The sequence below is a fragment of the Fundulus heteroclitus genome, chromosome 7, assembly GCF_011125445.2.
Source record: "Fundulus heteroclitus isolate FHET01 chromosome 7, MU-UCD_Fhet_4.1, whole genome shotgun sequence".
Taxonomy (NCBI): Eukaryota; Metazoa; Chordata; class Actinopteri; order Cyprinodontiformes; family Fundulidae; genus Fundulus; species Fundulus heteroclitus.
In genome coordinates this window covers 38,711,520-38,726,537 of record NC_046367.1, presented here as the reverse complement: position 1 = coordinate 38,726,537, position 15,018 = coordinate 38,711,520, and the positions used below count along the sequence as shown (strand labels likewise).

The window sequence follows — 15,018 nt, the reverse complement described above, 5'->3', positions numbered from 1 at the left end:
CATACATTAAAGCTTAATGGCATACATGCGTAATGCTTTGTAACCTGTAGCTTATCTCTCCCACGATGAAACATGGTGGTGGCAACGTTATGCTGCGGGGATGCTATGCTTCAGCAGGGAGAGAGATGCCATGTTGCTAGAATGGCCCAATCAAAGTACAGAATCCTTGACAAAACTTGAATATTGATGTTCTCTGGTGCTCTGCGTCCATTCTGACTGAGCTTTAAAGAAAAGCTACAGAAAAAGCTGTTTCAAAACATTCCCTCAGGAGGACGACAAACTTAAAATTCACATGTAAAATGACACTAAAGGGGTATGAATACTTTTGTGACGCTCTCTTGAAGCTTTGGACCCGTTGTTTATCTGTGCATCTTGATTGCCCCCCCTCTCCCTCCCCCTCCCCCTCTGATGGGGGTGGGTGCCCTGCAGCCGGCACCTTTCCATTCCTCCGCTGGCCTGCGCCACGTTGCATTTGCAGGGGATCAAGTGTGAGCCTCCAGAAAGCTCAGAAAAAAAGATAAGAAAATTGGTCCTAATGAAAACCAGAAGCACCGTCTCTCTTCTTTTTCTCCTCCTCCTCCTCCTCCTCCCCCCCCCCAGTCCCCCCTTTTTACCATGAACTTGGAGAGACGAGAGAGCAGGAGAATTAAATTTAATTCAGACCAGCTCTCCGCAGCAGCAGATGACAGGGCTTTGAAGTGTAAGCGTGCGTGTGTGAGTTTTTCACTCTCTTCATTCTTTCTCTTCTGCTGTTTTTTTTTTTTTTTTTATGAACGAAGAGGGAAAGCCTTCAACTTCTGCAGTTTAACCTTTTCTTTTCCTTTTTTTGCCAGTTTGATGCAAACCTCTGCATCTAATGGACAGTTTAAATTTCCTTCAGGGCTGGACGAGGCTTAATTTATCTGATAAGAACAAAGGGAGCGTATAGCCTCGCTGATGTCATGATCTTTATCGGTTTGCATAACCTGAACCCAGCTGAGTTGATTTTCAGTTTGTTTTTTTCTGTCATGTCTAATTACTGGTAAACAGTATTTTTAAATCTCTATGCGCACAAACACGGGCCTCAGATAACTAAGGTTCACCTGTTGCTAGGTAAACCAAACAACACCAAACAACGGATGACGCCGCATTACTGACAAGTGACTCTAATCACAGTAAAGTCGGACTGGAGGAGAGCCGACCGCTCTGAGTGTTGGAACCGCTTTTCTCAGGATGTCCCGTTGCTCACGGCTCGCTCGTAAACTCTTCCCTCCCCTTAATTAACAAGCAGTCTTTTTTTTTTTCATTCATCCCTGCATACGTAGCCTCTGATTCACGCCCAATTAGTGCTCCTTTAGAAACCGCCGGCTTCCTTCTTCGCCAGTCTTCTAATTGATTGCCCTGGCTTTTTTATTTCTTGAAATGTCAGGATGTTCTGCTGAGGTTTAGGGGGGTTTAACGGATGACAGCAGCAGCGTTCCCCCGTCATAACCAGAGCCGCTTCCCTCTCTGGGCTCAAGGCTGAGCGAAGAGGAGGTGTGGAGCCCCACGGTGGTTTAGGTGTCCTTGGTAGTCAAGGTTTCCCTCAACAGCGTCTGTGGCTGACTGCCTTTATTAAGTGTGGGGTCCTTTATGGCTCAGGTCCTAATAGACCAAGGCCGTGGGTTTATTCGGGCTGATTATTCCGCATATCTGCGGGACTGTCATCAGTTTTGTCTGTGTTCTCCTTCCAGATAGTCCTTCTCAATGAAACTCATTCATCTGCTAAGCGTGACGTCTAACCACATGCTCACTGGAGCACGGTGACGCACGCGCTGCTCGTATCCCTGCTGTCTGGGACCCCCAAAAAAACTGTGTAATGGTGCCTCTCCTTCAGACAGCTGTGTGTGCGTTGCAGTGTTGTGTTGTGGCGGGGGGGGGGGGGGTGCCCAGAGCTCAGGGCTGTAATTTAGTGGTTAGCAAGAGATGGAAAAAAAAGAAACCTGTGGCCCACGGAGTTCAGGGCGAGCTGCCTGCCCACAGCCAGCTTACCAACAGCATGTTCCTGAGGTCAGCAAAGTGCAGGGGACCTACAACAGAACCCTGTGGTACTCCATCAGTCAGAGACCTCATCAAAATATCCCAGAAACCTAAAAGAAAAAGTCAGTGCTCCCACAGGGAATCGCTGGAGACACTTGTTTTGCCATCTGGAAAGCCCAGCTGTGTGTGTGAGCCAAAGCATACATGCTAAATGATGCTAAACCCAGTTGTTTCCAGAGGCTCAGCTGCTTCTCCTGGGTTTCTAAAAGTTCAGACGTTTGAGATCAGATTTTATTTATTCGGGCTCTGCTTTGCATCCTCACAGTTTCTGAAATGCTCATAAAAAGCATGATGCCAGTGTTCGGGCAGTCGTTGTGATAACATGGAGATTAATGACGGAAAACCTACATTTAAAAAAAAAAAGATCCAGAGGAAGGCAAAATAAATGCAATTAGAGTCTCTTTCAAAACCATCCTAGCTTTTCTGTGCAAATTCTCAGTTTTCCAGATCATGGCAACCAGACTTTGTCTCAGGTTTTCTGAAAATGTGTAGATGCCTCATCCAGGAGTCAATTCTGGAGACTCACACTTGACTACATAATCATTTTCAATGTGCTCAATCAGCCCATAAATATAATATGTAATTTAAATATGTAAACTAAGGAAGAAATTAGCTATTAGCTAGAAATTAAGGAAAAGGTTATTCTGCATTTCCTGATCGTTCTGCCCTCTTGTTGGGGTTGTTGATGGACTTCAAGACAAGAAATCTGAAGTTCCAGACCTTTTTTTTCTCCCAACTATGAACTGAAAAACCGTGAGCAGAAGCGACATTATTCTTTAGTTCGTCTGCCGGGATGTTCATGCAACATTATTCTTATTAGACACCACAGCACTTGCATTGACTCCAATTCTAATTGTTGCATCTGTTTTTTTTTTTCTAAAAGGAGGCGTGAACATTGAATTAAGGCTAATTCTATTGAACCGAGACAGTTTGTGTCGCTCCCGCAGCGAATGACGCCATTCTGTTCTCTCAGGCTCGTCCTGGAGGGTCTCCCTGCTAAGCTTGTTAAGGTTGGAGAAGCGGAGATGTCTCGCTCATCCGTTGAACTGCAGGCACTCAGGTGGTTTAAGCGATGAATTATGCTATTTCCTCTCACTCAAAGCATTTACTGTATTAAAATATCCCACCAGGGCATCCTGATCTTCAGTGACGTGAGGCTGATTTCTGCAGCTGAGCGTCCCGTGCAGCATCCATAGCTAGAGCCGAAACCTTTTTCGTGTTATTCCCGTCCAGACTACGAGAAAAAACCTCTCTGTTCTCATGGATTAAACAAGCTTTAATCTTTGCTAAGTATCTTCTTCTTTTCAGTATTTCCACCATTGTTGTTGGCGTTGTCGCCACCTGTTAACGCTTCATACCACTTTTTTGCATGTTTAAAAGGAAATCTGTTCAGAAACGCTCATAAATTGAGTTTCCTCTAACCTTTCCTGTGCGCACGATGCCTCATCTTTAATTCCCAACAAGATCGTCGTATATGTCGCCCTCACTGGAGTTTCCAGCCGCAGTTTGCAGTGACTCATGGCACATTCGCCCCACTGTTGATCTTATCCCTGTGTAGTTGCGCTAGCTGCACACGCGCACTCCGTGCTAACCGGTTGTTTACTGAATTAAGTTTATACTCAAACAGCCGTCAATCACCACACCCATGCAGTGTTAGAGGCATTGTACATAATTAGCAAACATATAATTACATCTGTCCCTCTGTTCCTGCCTTTGACTTGACCGTGGGGTTTATTCCTGCCACCGACAAATTTCCAGACTTTCCACTTCAAATGGGACGTGTGGTAATTATTCCTGTCACTTTGCTGTATATGCAAACATACTCGCTGGATGTTTGGTCTGAGGAACCTGTAAATAAAAGAAATGCTTAAACGGGCCAAAGGAAGGAGAACCAGAAACGTTTCCCGGTGCTGTTCTGAGAGAATCCAGCAGATAAAACTTCATAAGAGTCACTGCTCAGCCTTTATGGAGCTTTGAGAACAATTTCTTTTCATATTAGACCAAATGTCCATGAAATGTGAAGCAGAATGTCTTAACTTTACAACATTTACAACACTTGAATGCATCAGATTATCTTAACAGAAACGTACTGTTTGGGTTTCTCTCTGCAGAACGGTGGTGATGCCCATCGCCAACGAGTTCGCCCCAGATGTGGTCCTGGTGTCGTCCGGCTTCGACGCCGTGGACGGACACGCCCCGCCCCTGGGAGGATACAAGCTGTCAGCCAAATGTAACTATTGGTCACACGAACTTTCTTTGTCAGCTGAAACCTGTTTTTATCAACACTCGTTTCTTAAATTCTGCGAGGAAACACTCCTTATGAGAAGTTTTTGTATTCCAGCCGATGTTGGTGTGCCAAGAAAAAGCTTTCCTGTTTTCAATCTGGATACCCTAGACAGGAGCGGGCGTTCTGGTAGTCACAGGGGCTGAAGTGGGTGGTTTAGAGAGGATTGCAGAAAGAGGAGATGGGGTAGAAATTGGGCAGAATAAAGTACGGTTGAATGGATTTATTCATCTCTCCTCCTTCTGAGAGGAACAACATCAAAGGCTGTGACCACGACCAAACCTAAAGCTGTGTTTATTAAAATTAAACCTGGCTCATATTAGGGCCGCTTCTTGGCCCCGAGTAATTCCACTGAGCTCTCGCTTTCCCCTCGTCTTCCTGTCTCTCGTGCAGTCACTCCTTCCTTCCTTCGTTCGTTATTTTTTGTCTTTTTCGCTTTTATCAGAATCCCTAAAGGAAGCTAGAAGCTCAGCAGCGGGTCTCAGCCGTTTCATTTTGCCCTTCCTTTTCTTTTCTGTGATTTCCTCTGTCTCTAGGCTTCAGCTACCTGACCAGGCAGCTGATGGGCCTCGCCGGCGGTCGCTTGGTGCTCGCCCTGGAAGGAGGTCATGACCTCACAGCCATATGCGATGCCTCTGAAGCCTGCATTTCTGCTCTGCTCGGCATTGAGGTAAGATCTGCTCGCCCACTTTTAGCCAGGAAATATTAACTCTGACATTATTGTCATATGATCGCCCCCTTTTAAAACATTAAAAGTGTCCTGAAAAATGATTCATACTCTGAACTTTCTTACATTTTCTCATGTTACAACCACTAACTTCAATGTCTTTTTTTGTTTTATTGGTAGAGTAACTCAGACTGGTGAATAATTGGGAGGTGGAAGGAAAATAATAGGTTTCTAACTTTAAAAATCTGAAAAGTGTTTTATAGATTTCCTGCAATTCTGACGTCAGGTCTTCTAGAGACGAAAAATATTTGCCCAGCCGTCTTTGGAAAATAGTTCAAGACATGTCAGAGGGCATGGGGACTGTCTGAGCATCCAACACTGCAAAAAGGGAACATTAAGTAAAAATTTCTTGAAATTAGTGATTTTGTCCTTGATTTAAGGAGGTAAACACGATGATCTGCCAATGGAGTAAGATTTTTGACTTAAAATGGGAACAACTCATCTCCATCTTATTTAAAGTGCAGTTTATCTAATTGTCTAATTGTCTTATTTTAGGGGTCAAATAATCCATAGGCAGATCATGTTATTTACCTGCTCAAATCACGGACAAATACTTATTTCAAGACAGTTTTACTTACTTTTTGCAGTGAATTTCAAGTCTTTCCACAGATTCTCAGTTTAATTTGGGTCTGAACTTTGACTGGATCGTTCTACGCCGTGAATACGGTGGGATCTAAACTGTTGGATCTTCCATGATGGCCCCATGTTTAGCTCAATCTCCACATCAGAAATCATCCCCAAGCATTATGCTGGCTCCGCCATCGTGTTTCATCTTGCCGATTGTTGTGGGTTAGCTTTCTGCCACATATAGGTTTGATCTCATCAGATCCCTTTCTTCAACGTTTGCAGGGTCCCCTATATGGAGAAAACCTAGTAAGTTTATGTAGTTTACTTCTCGCTACTTGCCAATCTTCTATAAAGGTAGTATTTTTTAATTAAATGACAAATGGTTAACATTTCCACAAGACAACCTGAGCCTCAGATTCCTGCTGCTCCCCCAGAGTCTTTGGCGGCTTCTGATTTTGATCTCTTTGTCAGACAGCCTGTCATTTTGGGGGGATATGAATACCTTGCTACTTCTCAATTCTACCTTACTTTGTTTTGTTTACAGATGATGTTCAAAGCTTAAGCTGTTGATTTATTATCTAACTCTGCTTTGAACCTCTCCACAACTTTATCCCTGCCCTATCCGCTGTAATCCTTGGTCTGAATGATGGTTTTTCTTCTCTAATGTTCTCTAAAAAAGCTCTGAGGCCTTCAGAGCAGCTGGAGTTGTACTAAAACTGTAGGACTATGTGTCATTTTCCTTCCTCTTTACAATGATGGCCTATTGTGTTGGTCTATCACATAAAATACCAAAGACGTACATTAATGTGGTTTTGGTTTTGCAAAGTGACAAAATGTCAATGCTTTTGGAAGGTATTTGCTATAGTGGCCATATGACCCTCACAGCTGGTGAAAGGCTAGTTTGAAAAAAAGTGCAATCAGCAGAATGCACATTAAATAATGAAGCTTTCTAAACCACAACAGAAAGGTGAACGGTAAATATTGGGAGCTTCTGTCGCACAGCCACATGCATCAGACCCTGGAAAAAAAAAGCTTCCCATTACTTCATCAACAGTGCCCCTTTGATTTAACCGCATCGCCTCCCGGTGCCGTCCTCGTCTCTCTTCACCGCGGCTCAAACAGGACAACAACACACGCACGCTGCACACAAACACGTCAGAGGGCCAGGACTTCCAGGCAGAAAGAGCAATTGAGGGAGTGTGTGGGCTGATCCGTGGCGCTCAACAAACATCGGCGCTTTGTGACGCAGAGCAGAGCAGTTCCTCCTTCAAGCTCACTTATTTAGATGCTGGACAGTTTAGTGCAGCGTGTGCATCTAAAATATAAGGCCTTTCATTTATCCTTAAAATGTTGCATTGAAAATGAATTTTAATTTGTGGAAATGAATATTTCCATAGTTTTCTTTATATATATATATATATAGACTGAATATGAGGAACTGCATCTTCCAGTAGCTATGCATTCATAGACAATTTACTGTAATTCCACATATAAGTTCAGTGAGCAGGTCAAGCCAAATGAAGTCCATACAAAGAGTGAAAATGCGATTAACATCACATACATGAGCAGAAAACGCCCCTCTGATACTTTGGAGCAGGCCTGGCTTTGTACATGACTGTCAGATTGAGGGAAACTTCTGTAATTGCTAAAGCTGTTTTCTTTTTCTCAGCCTAGATTATGATTTTCTTTTTAAATGTATAAACATTTGCAACTCTACTGACACTATGTGGTCCTACATCGATGCTTGTAAATGTCCAAGTCACATCAAAATAAAGCCCAGAAATGTTTGTTGTGTTCTTCAGCCTTCATTCTAAACCAAACTGTTTACACGAATGGAAAAAAAAAAAAAGTCAATTACATAAGAGCTGTCTAAAACGTTCAGCTTTAAGTCAAATTCACTCACGCTGAATGTCGTTTCTTTGCATCTCAGGACATCTTGTTTCCCTCCTGCAGATTTTAATTTATAACTGTGGTTTTTTGGTATTTATGTTGGAAATAAAACACGGTCCCACGCTGATGTTGGAGTATAAGCAAAACAAACAAAACAAGAAGGGATCAAACTTTATAAAGCGTCGAAGCTGAAACATTTAGGTCATGAAGCAACACTTGGCTTTGTTGCCTTAGATTGATTGATTCTATGAAAATACTCCTTTGTGTCAAACCTAGAAGCCAGAACTCAAAGGATCTGCATACAGTAGCATTCACTCAACGCTTTTTACTACGCCATTACTTCCTGTTTCCCTGGGTTATAATTACGATGCCCACACAGAGGCTCACGTCTTAGTCGCTCTTCAAATGAGGAAAGACAAGAGATCACGTCATTCCCCTAAGGCAGATCTTCATAAATGGCTACAAGAAAGCAGCTTCTCACCTAAACTTCCTCACTTCTCCCCCCTGATGGGAGACTGCAATGCAACACTTTAAAACCACCCCACTGTTACTAACCCATCACACGTTACAATCACTTTAATGTTTCTGCCTACTGCACGCTATCATCTCAGAACATCTAAATGCTCATTTATGTAAATGAAGCCTAAATCATTGTTCAATAACCCCCCTACTACATCATTATCTTTGTTACTTTTTTGCCTCATTATGTGTAATGTGAACCGGAGTGGCAACAAAATACTTTTTGACTTTGACATTTGATTCGAAAAGATCAAGTTTTTCAGCAGCAAACACTTTAAATGGGTACCAAGGATGCCTATTGTTGGGTATGGTCAGGGTGCTGTGATACTAGGGGCCTGTTTCTCTTTGCAAGGCTCAGTTTCTTCAAATACCTGAACATTTCAGATAAATATCTAACAGAAAAGTCTTTTAGAAGGAAAATAATCCTAAACAAATGGCCAACTCATTACGGAAATGCTTCATCTGACGCAGCAATCAACCTCCTTCCATAGCCTCCTCAGTCCCCAAACCTAAATTCTTTAGTGTTGAGCTCAGGAGAAGGGAGCCTTAGAGAGGATGTCCCAGTTAGGGTATCCTGCATGTTTTAGATTTCCCTCTGGCTCAAAACAATAAAAAGATATGATGGTTCATTATCAGTCCCCTGCACATCTACATGACATCCCGAGGAGATAATTCAGTCATTTTAACCAGCTGCTCTGGAGCAAGGCAGCAGTGATGCTGTAGGAAAGCGACACCACTGATCTAGAGAAGTTGTGCAAATATTATTGGTCAGAGTTCCTCCTGCATGACTGCATGCTCCAACCATAAAGTATGTTATAGAAAATTAAGCCAAAAGAGGAGTTTGATTAATATTAATAAAATGTTCTAAGATTTCCTTTCATTGTCGGTTTTACCAAAATGAATGGTTGTGGATGTATTTCTCGTTATTTTGATCTATTCTAAAATATTCCTGAGCGTCTTCACCAGTGGTGCCTATAAAAACAGGTTTCACTGTACTTGGAGGCCTAGTGTAATACCTCTGCATGTTGCTTCGGTTCGTAACAGCGCTACGCCATCTGGAAAGCTTTCAGGAACTCAAGGACACCTCAGAGGGGCGGCTTCTCCTCGCTGTCACATAGTTGTGTTCCCCTGAGTGTGTTTCTTACTCGCCGCACCACCCTGCAGCCGCATGACGGAGAGTGCCAGGGGCCTCCGCTGCTCTAACGTTCCCGCAGCCTGCCGGGCACCTGGACCAGCGGGAGTCTGAAGGGAGGCCCTGGGTGGGTGCCGTGTTGAGCTGAGAATTTGAGAACTGGGCATCCACTCCCCCCCCCCCCCCCCCCCCCCCACCCTTCCCCTGCGGGGCAGTGCTCTTGCGCACATCTGAAAGCGCTTACCCTCACACCTCTTCCAGCAGGGTCAGCCCGGGTCCAGGGATCAGATAGTTAAAGGAAACAGAGTAATCATTTGAAGTTGAGAAGGAGGAAGCTGTTGTAATTCAGCAGCTCTGTAGGCTGTTGTACCTGTGCGAGTCTCAAAAGCTTGGACATCAGTCTTCGTCCAATGCACGTTAGAATTAGTCACATTTACATTGGTATCCATTTATTGAGGTATTCTGCTAGTTTGCCGTTTAATCAGCTTTCTGAAAAAATCTGGAAAACATGCTGCGATCGCATCTTTTCCAGGTAGGTTACCTAGAGAATGTAGTTTAGACTGCAGGATAGCTTCGATAAGTAAATAGCTCCACATTAAAGCGGGTCTGAGGTTTTCCTGACTCGTCCAGCTGGGGACCATGACATCAGCTGATTGAACAAAAGCAGATATTTTTTTGGTTGTTTGGATCTTTGATTGCTAAGGCGACAGTAACAAAAGGAAAAGGGGGGGAGAAACGACTTAAATGTCTAAATCAGATTGAAACAGCAGGAAGAAAGCGTTTTTATGCTCTCCGCTAAGGTTCTTGTAACGACTTAGGAATGTTGCTGGGAAGTGCCGGCGCACCGAGAGAGAAGACGAGAATAAAAGGCCACGCTTTTATTTTAGTTTTCATTCTCTGGCTAGAATCCAGCTCTTCAAAAAGCAACTTTAAGTTGAATTTGGAGCAAAAAGAGTGCTGCCTGCCTGGGCAAATGGACAAGCAGTTTCTTCCCCCCTCAGAATAAACAGAAGTTATTGGCTATATGTGAGTCTGTGTGGTAACGCTGAGTTGGTTCGGGCAATAAACCACAGCTGGATTAACTGGTCAGCTGTGCTTTTGTTTATGCTGCATGAAACCGTCTGAGGCTCTGTATTGTCTGGGAGGCTCCTCGACCCGCAACATTACGGTAATAAAAAAAAGATCTCTGATCCAAACATGTGGGCTGAATGTCCTACTTTTTTTATTTTACAAGTTTTTCAACCGTCAGATGTGGTGCCATGTTGCCTGTTTGTGGGATTTTTGCATTTTCAATTAAAATGGTTGCCGTTAGAGATTAATCGATCAAAATTTTTGTGGCCGAATTTTGTTTCTATGAAGGTCTTTGTGAAGATTTGACCGGCCAGTTGTACAGTGGTTAATATAAATATATATATATATATATATATATATATATATATATATATATATATATATTTGCCTTTAGCATCTGTACATAATTTATACTACAAACACGCTCGGCATTTTGCTGTAAAGGGAATTTTTTTTTAATAAAAAAGCAATTCCAAAATAAAGACATTTTATGCTGTCATTCGCATCTTGTTTTTGCAGTTTGTGGAATTGGACATTACTCTGTTACATAGAAAATAGATATAAAGCCAATCAGCATTTCCAAATCCAGACAGAGGTGACGGCTTAAAAGAATAGACAGTAGCAACTGTGCTGTAATGTTTAGCCTTCCTGTTATCTGCTAATGGCTGTCGCTCTCCTGCAGCCTGAATGAACCGCCACCATCTCCTGAAAAAAACAAAACATATTTTTGAATTACAAATCAAATCATTAGACGATTTTAGGTGCATCTCCAATACCGCAGAGCACATTTGTTAAAAAAATACTGTAGGTTATTACACCGCTTTAATTTTGTGGCAAACTAAAAAGGAGAAATTAGCCCAGATCATTCTCAGACATGTTCCTTTCATTCCCTGCTGTGCTGCCGCTACTTCCACTGATTATATAGTTGTTTTAATTACATTATCAGCTGCAGTAAGCTAGGTTTTTAAAAGCGGAGAAATATCACTACATGCACTTCTCCTACCTCCCTCTCTGTAACATTTAGGTCACCAGTTCTCATTAAATGGCTCATGAATGATTCATTTGCATCCCTGCTCGTGAACTCTGAACCCGTTGAAGGTTGCTTGTGTACAGATGTTGGCCAACTCCAAACCATAGTTGTTAGCAATTATTTGATAAACAACTAGCTAATATGCTAATTGCTGCCAGCCGGCCGTGAGGTCATTAAGCGTGTTTGCTCTTCAGTTACAGTAAAATTGCTCGACTTCGCTTGTCCCCCCTAGGGCCTGACTGTTCCCCCCCCACCCACCCCGAAAACGTCCAAGGAAAAGCCTGCAACCCTTATCTGAAAAGGTCACCCGCTTTGCACAATGCACGTGATTACCTTGTTCAGTTAGCATAACATAATCAGACGCTTTTGCACAGCTGTTAGCATGTGCCCACGGTCAAAACGGTAAACAATGGACGCCTTGTGCGCTTTTTATTTTGCTGAACAAGTGAAATTCCTCGTCTTTCCGAGCTTTTGCTTTGAGCCTCCCTTAGGAATGTTTTTACCGGGGCACATTCCTCTCCCTCTCTCAGCTCATGGCTTTGCACGGTGTCTCGGTTTTGTTGGCTTGGACGCGGATCTCCTCAGAGATCCTTCAAACCCAGCATCGCTGTCCGACTTTCTTAAAGACTGCAGCACATGTTGATGTGCTGGATGATGTCACGAGCAAATTTTGGCTTGTTTGTTATATTCCTTCACATGTCTTTGCACATGCACGTGCGTCTTCGCCGTACCTGCAGAGTCTGGGCCCCCCGGGGTACCATGACAAGGGTCATTAAAGTTTATAAGTGTGAGGCCCGGCTGTCCATCAAACTGACAAGTTGCCCCCGTCCGGCTCTGCTCCGAGCCGAACTTCAGCAAACCCCGGAGAACCCCTGACCTCGCTTTGGCGGGAGCTGAGGAAAGCTGGGTCCGTATGGGCTGAAAGCTTCGAGAACGGCGCGTTGACTGAAAGATTCATGAGCCGGAGTCTCCTGAGGCGGAAACTTAGGATGCTAATGATGAATACGTTTTTGCTGTCTCTCACTCAGCCACACTTGCATAAACGTCATGCCACTTTCAGACACCGCCGCTTTGATTTGCATCGATTTCAAACATTTCTTGCCGTTCTGTTAACAGATTTTGAAGCTTATTGAATTTATCTTTATTTGAAGAAAAAAAAGTCATATTTTATGCACTTGAGAGCCGCCCGTTCTTTCATAGATGTCTGCATAAGCAGTTTTTGTGGCCAGGCGCTTGATTTTTTATTTATTTACATTTTGCGCCTGTGATCTATACGCCTGGAACACCTGAATTCAATGATTTGAGTGTCCTGATGCTTTGGGCAATAAAAGGTTTGCGCAAGATGCAGCATTAATGTGATCCTGCTATTCAAATAGGAGTCGGTCATGTAACAAGCAGCTTGCGGGACCGGTGGACAAGCTGAATGCGTGCATACACCTCGAGCCCTTCCTGATTGCATGATGTAGCCTCTCGTGCCACAGCCGGATTAAAGTATCCATCTCTCCCTGAGGTGCCTCGTTCCCTCGGCCCAGCGGACTCCTCCCATACACTATTTGTTTTAATTAAAATAAAACTTGCAGTCCTGGCCAGGCCAGACCAACTGTCGATGACTTTTTTCCCTTTTTCTCTCTGGCATCCTGCTCTCCAAATGTCAAGCCAAGCCTCTTTTTTTTTTTTTCCCCCGGCCCTTCTAACTCTGCTTGTCTCCTTTTCCATGTTGGTGCGTTATTCCTCGGGGGTTATGACAAAGCCGAGCAGGGATGTGTGCCGTCCGTGGTGGAATGTGGCGCTGAATGAGCCCGTGTAACGAAACGGGATGAAAAAGTGTCGAACGAGCCGTCGGCCAAAGGGGAAATTAAATCATTCCGGGTTAGGAAGACACTTTGGGGAATAGCCGTGTTTGCTCTGAATTGTGGCTTGGAGAGTTTCACAGATGAGGCCGAACTCGCTGGAGGTGTATGTGTGAACTGGCTGTTTCCATGTTTATGCATCTGCGTGCACCCATGGGCTTCCTGCGAGTGGGACAAAGCGCGCAGTGTAGGCTGTGTCAAAGAGTAGCAAAGCTGTCAAGGAGTGGGAAGAGGTCTGCATCTGCAGGGAGGAATTCTTTTTTTTCTTCTTCTCTTTTTTTTTTATTGTGTCAGCAGCTTGGGATCGTTCCCAACCTCTTGGAATGACTTAACAGTGGGTTGTGGTCAGCGTTTCAAGAACGATCCTGTGAGCCGCGTCGGGTCAAATAGGGTTTTGAAGAAAACTTTCTGAGCACCTGTGGAACACATTCGCACGCGTTTTCGTCAAAGCTGCGGCTGGTACTTCCCCAAATAAGATGCTCAAATGTTGACGATAAGATGCACAAATGTTAACGATAAGATGCACAAATGTTGAACATAAGATACAATAAGATGCACAAATGTTGAACATAAGATGCAATAAGATGCACAAATGTTGACGATAAGATGCACAAATGTTGACGATAAGATGCACAAATGTTGACGATAAGATGCACAAATGTTGAACATAAGATACAATAAGATGCACAAATGTTGAACATAAGATGCAATAAGATGCACAAATGTTGACGATAAGATGCACAAATGTTGAACATAAGATGCAATAAGATGCACAAATGTTGAACATAAGATGCAATAAGATGCACAAATGTTGACGATAAGATGCAATAAGATGCACAAATGTTGAACATAGGATACAATAAGATGCACAAATGTTGTACATAAGATGCAATAAGATGCACAAATGTTGACGATAGGATGCACAAATGTTGAACATAAGATACAATAAGATGCACAAATGTTGAACATAAGATGTAATAAGATGCACAAATGTTGAACATAAGATACAATAAGATGCACAAATGTTGAACATAAGATACAATAAGATGCACAAATGTTGAACATAAGATGTAATAAGATGCACAAATGTTGACGATAGGATGCACAAATGTTGAACATAAGATATGATAAGATGCACAAATGTTGACAATAAGATGCACAAATGTTGAACATAAGATACAATAAGATGCACAAATGTTGACAATAAGATGCACAAATGTTGAACATAAGATACAATAAGATGCACAAATGTTGAAGATGCAATAAGATGCACAAATGTTGACGATAAGATGCAATAAAATGCACAAATGTTGAGAATAAGATGCAATAAGATGCACAAATGTTGAGAATAAGATGCAATAAGATGCACAAATGTTGAACGAGGTTCACTGTAGATATTGGCTGACATTTGTTCCAACATGCAGAAGTTAACCTGCAGTGAAGTGCCTTAAATTACGTCAGGGTTGTCTGGTCAATCCTGTAGAGAAATGAAAAGATTATGCCAGAAATATATATAATCTCACTTTCTGTCCGTTTTAGTTGGACCCCATTCCCTACGAGGTGCTTCAGCAGAAACCAAATGCCAACGCGGTGCGCTCTATGGAGAAAGTCATCGAGGTTCAGAGTGAGTAGTCCACTCCTACGCTCACACCTGCAGGCAGTAGCTTATTCACATTTAAGTTATACACCACAGTCCCTGGGAAAACCCACACAATCATCGCCTCAGTCAGTTTTTAATTTTATTTTGTAGTTAAAAAAATCACATATAATTAAGCAAAGCATTGTTCTATATAATGGCATTTTTCAGTTAAAGTAAAAAAACAAAAAACATCTCTGCATTCCTTTCTCTATGAATATTGATCCGTTTCGATTACGATGCAAATTGTAGTT

The 15,018-nt window shown here is 42.8% G+C and overlaps 1 protein-coding gene across 4 annotated transcripts in view; it reads left to right on the top strand.

The window, feature by feature from the left end:
* Positions 1-15,018, top strand: part of hdac4 (histone deacetylase 4) — a 181,775-nt gene that overhangs the window by 160,902 nt on the left and 5,855 nt on the right. For all 4 annotated transcript variants that reach the window (XM_012876174.3, XM_036139604.1, XM_036139605.1 and 1 more), the window contains 3 exons: positions 4,170-4,288; positions 4,879-5,012; positions 14,668-14,752. In XM_012876174.3, the coding sequence (XP_012731628.2) occupies positions 4,170-4,288; positions 4,879-5,012; positions 14,668-14,752 (338 nt within the window). The remainder of the gene's footprint in view (positions 1-4,169; positions 4,289-4,878; positions 5,013-14,667; positions 14,753-15,018) is intronic.